We start from the raw sequence: 7,331 nt of genomic DNA, 5'->3' as shown, positions 1-7,331 counted from the left end.
TAGATTCCACATGTAAGTGATATCATATGGTATTTGTCTTTCTCTGTCCGACTTACTTCACTTAGTATGACAATCTCTAGGTCCATCCATGTTGCTGCAAATGGCATTATTTCATTCCTTTTTATGGCTGAGTGATATTCCATTGTATATATGTACCACATCTTGTTTATCCATTCATCTGTCGATGGACACTTAGGTTGCTTCTGTGTCTTGGCTATTATGAATAATGCTGCATTAGCAAAGTCATTTTAAAATAAAGTAAAATGATTATAAACTGAAGAAAACCCAGAAGGTTTATGACAAGATAGAAACAATAACAAATAATGATCTGAATACCACAGAGGTTGAGAAGCATTTGTGAAAACAGTGGAAACGCTGGATTGTTCTCACGCACACACAAATGACCGCGTGCGCTGCTAGTGTCGACGTGAGGCTGTGGGATCTGTTTTCCCAGACGCACCGATGGGTCCAGCTCCTGGTGTTCACAGCCTGTATCATCCCCTCCACCCACCCTAGACCAGGCTTGGTCTGTGTAACTCAGGGCAGAAGGGTGCTGTGCAACTTCAAGGTTAGGTCATGGGAAACACTGTGGCCTCAGCCCGGTCCTTCCCTGGCCTGTTCTCCCCACCCCTGGAATGGCTCACTCTTGAGGAAGCCAGCTTGCAGGCCCCATGGAGCCCTTGGGGGGCCCAGGGGGTAGGGACCGGAGGCCTTCATCCAGAAGCCTGAGGACCTCTGAGGACCCCTGCCAACAGCCATGTGAGCTTGAAATCGAATCCCCCAACCCCGTGAGACCTCCAGATGGCCACAGCTGCTTTCAACAGCTTGTCTGTGTCAGCTGAAAAAAAGGCACAAACTAAACGTTGAGAATTATGTGTTACTTGGCAGACATTCTGAGGACTTAAGCCCGGGACGCAGCCTCTCAGATGGCTCAGAGGGACTGTTTCAAAGAGGCAAGGGGGGAGCCAGGATATAGACGAGTTTTTGCTACAAAGACCAGGTAGTTGGAACATCAAAAGATTACTGTTAAGTAAAGAAAACCAGACATCTCAAGTTAAGGAAGTTAGAGCTTTTCGGTGTGTGGAAAGATGCAAAATCTGGGCTCACTGAAATTGTTCCTTTGATGCCCACCTCAGCTCCCTGGGGCAAGTCTCCCCATCACTGCAAGGTGGCTGCGGTGGCTGAGGGCTAGATGGCGGGCATCCTGTTTCCATCCTGAGTCCCTCAGGGCTCACCATCCAGGCGGCTGTAACGTGATGGCTCGATGGCTGCAACATCCTTTGTTTACTGATATGGCGGCAACAGCTTTCATTGACACCTGCAACCCCGTGAGAGAGCCTGAGCCAGAATCACCCAGCTAGTTCGCTCCTAGATGCCTGCCCCACAGACACTGTGTGAGATCATAAAGGTTAGTACTTTAAGCTACTAAGTTTGGGGGTTATTGTTATGTAGCAACAAACAACCAACACAGAAGCAAAGGAAGCCCAGTGTGCTATCCTGCCAATTTAATGAGAAGAATTACACCTCCCACATAGACGAAATTGATGGTGTTTATGCTAAAAATTAGCAGGAACGTGCAACCTTCAATTTTCAGGATAAAAGCTTTTTCAAACCCCTTTCTAATAACTACTTAATAAATCATTTTGATCCCCTTTAACCTGCAGAGAAGTGCACAGTCTGAGCGCTGCTTCTGCACTCCCCGCATTCTCTCCTCTCCACCGCACGGACGTCTTCGATGCTTCTGGACCGTGCCAGGCACACTCCCACCTCAAGGCCTCGGCGCTAACTATTCTTTCCATCTTAGTTTCTCTCTCCCAGACACTTGAGCATCTCACTTCACCTCCTTCAGGTCTGCTCAGATGTCTCTTCCCCAGAGAGTTTCCTCCCAAGCACCTTACTGAAAATTGCAGCCCCACCACTCACTCCTGACCCTCTGTATCCTGTTTTATTGCCTTGTAACACTTTTACTAACTTGTGTGTATCCTTCCTCCCTGGAGGCCAGCTCCACGAGGGTGGGGATTTTTGTCTCTTCAGTCACTTACTTACTGACAGATCCTCATTAACCAGAATGTCTGGCACTTAATAGGTGCTCAATACACGATTGTTGACGTGAGCTTAGGAAATAAATTTAGTTTAAATGGCTTTTTTACTGAACCAGTTTTCCTGGGGTAAGGTGGCTGCCTGTATTTAAATGTTCTGACTCAGTAGGTTGTCGATAAACAGTAGCTATGATCTGAATGCAAACTTCTGCTAAAAAAAAAAAAATATATATATATATCTTAGCAGAAGTTTGCATTGCAAACATATATATATATATGTTTGCTATATATATATATATATATATATATTGCAATCATATATATTAGCTTGAGTGACTTACAGGAGAGGGCTTGTTGCAGAAGAACAGCCGGAGTTGATATGAACATTGACCTGTGAGCTCGCTGTTTAAATTAAACCTTTACCCCCTACATTCCGAGAGCAATCGTCTTATCATACATGCATAGAAAAAACTTTCATGTCTTTATTCCTAATACTCAGAACAGGTGTACATTATCTTTATTATCAATTTTCCATCAGAGAATAGTATGACTCACCGTACCTAGGCAAAAACGAAAGACGTACACCAGATGGTGGTTCTAAAAAGTCTAAGAGGGCTGACCTTGACATCAATTCCGAAGACTCCTGGAAGCCTTGTTTAGAAAAGATTAGAGTAGAAAGGCCTAGTAAGCTGCCTGTGTGGGCATGTGGCACGGGGAACCACACAGGACCCTGTGCTCAGAGAGACTCAGCACTTGTTGCCATCCTGAAATTCTTAATAACGTGTGAATAGGGGGCCTCCATTCTCAGTTTACACGGGAAGCTGCAAATCACATAGCTGCCCTGAGGCCAGAGACGACAATATTACTAACTGATACTCACTGTCCGAGGAAATGAGCAGAGATGCAATGACCAGAAAGGAATATGAATTTTCTCTGAGGGAGACACCTCAGCCCTCCTTCATTTCCCTGCTGAGTGAAGGGAGTGCAGAAACAGCAGCAGGCTTGGTGTACTGCTTGCCCTTCTAAGTGTGGCCTCTGCTACCAGCAGCAACAGCCCTGGGAGATGGTTAGAAAAGCATAATCAGGGCCCACTCCAGAACTACTGCACAGGAATTTGCACTCACTGTGCACTTTAAATTGGAGAAACAAATCTGTGTTCTTCTGAAAGACAATGGACATTGGAAGTGGCCTGGTCTCCTTGTTACCAAACTCGGGTTCAGTTGCTCACCACTCAAAAGCCAATAATTTGAGAGGCAAGTGTGAATAGAAAGGAAAGGTGCTTCAATCAGAAAGGGCGGCAATCTGGGGAGAAGGTGGACTCATGTCCTAACACCAACGCCCAAGATTCTGCTCAGCCAGGACAGTGTTTAAAGGGGAAAATGGGGGGAAGAATCTCAGTGAATCACGGAGGCAGGAGAGCGTGCAGGCTGGCTGACTCCTTCTTCAGATGTTATCTCCTCTGCCTAATCTGCCTGCAGGATTGTTAAGGGGCCTTGGGGGTAGAGAGATAGCCATTCTTTACTTGCTGAATTCTTCATTCTTCCTTCTTTTTATCTAGGAAACAAATCAACAGGTTAGCAAGGCATGGTGTGCATTCAGGAGCCCATAAGTCAGAAGTTAGGTTAAACTGCCTAGTGGTCTCATTCCTATAATTATTCTTTTAAGGTTAGAGGGGGACAGAAATGTATAAATAGGAAAAAGGGGCAAAAGAGCTGCTTTCATCCTTAAAGTGGCCCCCACCTTCACCAGAAAATCCTTAACCTGAGATGCTGCTGGAATGGGATGTTAACTTATTTGAACACTACTTCTGCTCCTTCTGTGGTCCATTCTCTAGGATTAGGTTAATATGAAGTGAAATGATCTGAAAAAAATTAAAAACAAGGAGAAGAAAGCACGAAGAACTGGGTGACTATGAACTAAGCTGAGCAGGTGGAAAGCAGTGTAACGATAACCAAAGGAGGGGAAAAGCTACTTAAACATAAAATAAATAGCTAATACTGAGTGCTTAAGACGTGCCAGGCACGTACAAAGTGCCTTTGTGCGATGATATACTTTATTTAAACTTGGCCACACGGCCGGATGTGAGGCTCCTGGGCACAGGGCCTGCCCCGAGCTCAGCCCCGGCCAGCCTAGGGTCTCCCGGGTGCCGCCAGCCCTGGAGGACAGAGCCATTGCTGAGCCTGCCAGGAGCCCAGCCTCGGGGTTAGGGGCTGGGCCCAGACCCTGGCCCTGGCGATGGTGAGGCTCAGCATGCCGGGCAGGCAGCCCGAGTGCGGCTCCCTGTGCCCAGGCCACCCGGGGCCAGGACTGTGCCTTGGCCTGCGGCCCGGCGTAGCGGGGCCGAGGGCAGGAGAGCTCCTCTGTCTGACTCTGCCCTGGAGCTTGGTCACCAGGGTCCTGGTTCAGAGCTCCCTTCACCTGGCTGCCTGAGGGCCCCAGGTCCCGGCCCCAGAGGTGGACAGACGCCTTGGGGGAGAGGCGCTGGTCCCAAAGAGCCACATCGGGCAGCGCGATCTTTATCCGTGACTGGCCATGTAGACGGGCGGGGGCTGCTGGCCCGTGGAGGGGCAGCAGGGTTCTGTGCCCACTGCCGGTAGTTCTGGGTGCTGTAGCGCGGGCGCTGGGCGCTGACAGGTATAGCACGTAGTCAGACGTGCGCCACAGCGGCTCCTCTCCGAATTGGTGCCTGTGGATCACTGGGGGGCCAGGACCTGGGTCACCGGCTGGCCCCGCCTCCTGGCCCCGGGCGGTCTCACTCCAGCCCCTGGGTCGCGTACCCTGGCCCAGGATCACCGTACTCCTTGCCCCACGGCTCTGTCTTCTCACAGCACGCTCCCTACCGCACGCGGGGGCCCCTGTACCGCGCGGGAATGATGCCGTCTACCAGGCAGTCGTCTCCCGGAGCCGCTGGGTGTAGGCTGCGGGGTAGGGGTCAGGGGTCATCTCTGCACCTCTGGGCCTCACCCTCCCCTCGAGGAGGGCCTGGTGTCGGGGCGGGCGGGGCTGGGCACTCACCCGAGGGCATGCTGCGCTCCTGGGGGCTGTGGCATCCGCGCTTGTGGACATAAGCCTCGAGGTATGGGCTGTCCAGAGCGCCTGAGGGAGCGTGTTCCAGGCTTCTCGGGGGTCCGAGCTGGTCAGGCCCATGGACCACTGTGGACCGGCAGCGTCGCGCCCCATGGGTGTGTACTTCCAGCACATCGCCTGCTTGATGGCCAGCGTCTGGCGGGGCCCCTCGTGGGACAGGTAGTCATTGCTGAGGGCGGGGGTGGGAGGAGAGAGACTGAGTTTTCAGCCCCCCTGCCCTCCCCGGGCCTCTTCACCCCCTTCGCCAGCGCTGAGGGTGCAGAAGCCTGGCCCGAGGTGCGGGGGGCCTCGTCTGTCCTTCAGTACTGGACACCCTCCCACCCAGGCTGGCAGAGGGTGGGAGGCTGACCGCTTGTAGCCCCTCCTCTCTGCCACATTCTCCCCAACCCCCAGGACCTCCTAAACATTTCATCTTTTCTTGCCTCTACTAAGTCCTTTGCCCAGCCTCCCAGTTCTGCAGGCCCTTTCCTCCAGGAAGCCCCCCTGGCCTGGAGGTGCACCAGGAGGACGTGGTCTCAGCTGTGGCTGAGTGAATGGCGCAGGTTTCACCGTCATTGGTCTGGCCTGGGAGCCGTGGGCTGGGGACACAGGGAAAGTGTGTGGGGAGCCCAGGCTCCCAGGGAGACCTTCAGGGAGCTCTTGCACCATCACCACCTGCCCAGTCATCGGGGCCAGCTGGGAGTGAAGACAAGCTCACATTTAAAGGAGAAACTATGCAGCTACACAGGAGTGCCTGTTCCGGGGCCTCTGTTGCCAGAGCCCGTCCCAGGCTGAGAGCATCAGGAGGGCTTCCCCAAGGAGGAGGTGGCAGTGATGTGAGGAGGGACCCGCTTGTGCAAAGGCCCTGGGGCATCAGGGATGGTGTAAGGAACAGAGTCTGGCAGAGCAAAGAGGGAAATGGAAATAAATATGCTAATGATGGCAAAAATCTAACCTCAACCAGCTACCGTTAAAACTAAAGCTCTCCTTCCAGAGCACCCTCGCAGCACCACTGCCCAAGAGACAGACATGGGCACGTGCTGTGCTTTGACTTGGTGAGCTCCCTCCGGGGAGATGCCCTAGGGAATGAGGACGTGGCCCCAAGATGGTCCTAGCAGGGATGCTGATAAAACGTTCTCCCCTGTGCCTACTTGGAGTTCTCACTCCGCACGGAAAACCAGAAACCCACGAGTCTCATAAGAGGTGGGCTCAACCCTGGTGGTTCCGGGACACAGGTTTCAGGAAGTGGCTGCAGGCTGGGTTTGTCGCTTGCAGGGAGGGGAGTTTGGGGACCATCTGGGGAGCCCCACTCTTCTGAACTACAAAATGAGCCGAAACTACAAAATGCACCTGGCTTGTAAAAAGGAATTAAAACAGTCTAAAATAACACACACACACACACACACACACACAATTTGACCACAAACTTAAGAATTAAACGCTACGTTTCTTTCTGTGCAAATGAAGAAACTGGCTTCCAAAGTTTGAAACGGCCATACTGTAATAAACCGAAACATTGTGCACTATTTTCACAGCCGTGCGCTTTGATATGCATTGAATAAACACCTGCTGAATGAATGTCTCAGTGCAAACTCGCAGACATTACTTCGGAATCAGGTTCCCAGTGTCAGAGCCCATCACAGAAGAAACAGGATGACGGTGAAATTAAACTCCGCGGCTGCCTGCATCTTTCCATCCGAGACAGAAGGAGGAGGCCGAAGGGGCTTGAGGCAGCAAGTGCGGTCACGCGACAGCGCGTACTGTCACCCCCGTGCGAAGCCCACCCTCAGGCTCTCTTCTAGCAGGCGGGAGGCGACGCCGCAGCACGGGGTCCCGGGCGGGCGCTCCGCCGAGCACAGCGCGAAGCCGCGCTTCGCGGCCGCCGGACGCCCACTTCCGGGCGGCGGGGAAGAAGGGGCGTAACCGTCTCAGCCCCGCGCCCCGCCCGCGGCCCCCAAGCTCCGTACCTGCCGGCTGCGGGAGCCCGCGACCGGAAGAGGGAGCGCGCGATGGAGCTGCGGCGCCTCTGGCTGCTCTGCTGCTGCTGCTGCTGCTGCTGCTGTCCCGGCGCCGCCCCGGCCCCGCCGAGCGGCCGCAACCCGCCCGCCGCCTTCCGGGTACCGCGCTCCCCGGGGGCCCTTCCCGCCTGCCTGTCCCGGAAGGGGGAGGGGGACCTGAGCGCACCCCCGGGTCCCCTGGGCTTCCTGTCCCGGGGACGGGGGAGGG

At 53.3% G+C, this 7,331-nt stretch overlaps 1 protein-coding gene across 1 annotated transcript in view; it reads left to right on the top strand.

Annotated features, from left to right (window-relative positions):
* The first annotated feature begins 7,055 nt into the window (after nt 1-7,055).
* The window catches only part of CTSO (cathepsin O), a 21,140-nt gene continuing 20,864 nt past the window's right edge, over nt 7,056-7,331 (top strand). The window contains exon 1 of the mRNA XM_029234839.1: nt 7,056-7,222. Coding sequence (XP_029090672.1) covers nt 7,115-7,222 — 108 coding nt within the window. The 5' untranslated portion in view covers nt 7,056-7,114. The remainder of the gene's footprint in view (nt 7,223-7,331) is intronic.

This window comes from Monodon monoceros, unplaced genomic scaffold, assembly GCF_005190385.1.
Source record: "Monodon monoceros isolate NGI ecotype Baffin Bay Population unplaced genomic scaffold, NGI_Narwhal_1 Super_Scaffold_20, whole genome shotgun sequence".
NCBI classification, from domain to species: domain Eukaryota; kingdom Metazoa; phylum Chordata; class Mammalia; order Artiodactyla; family Monodontidae; genus Monodon; species Monodon monoceros.
This window is presented reverse-complemented; position numbering and strand designations above follow the sequence as displayed.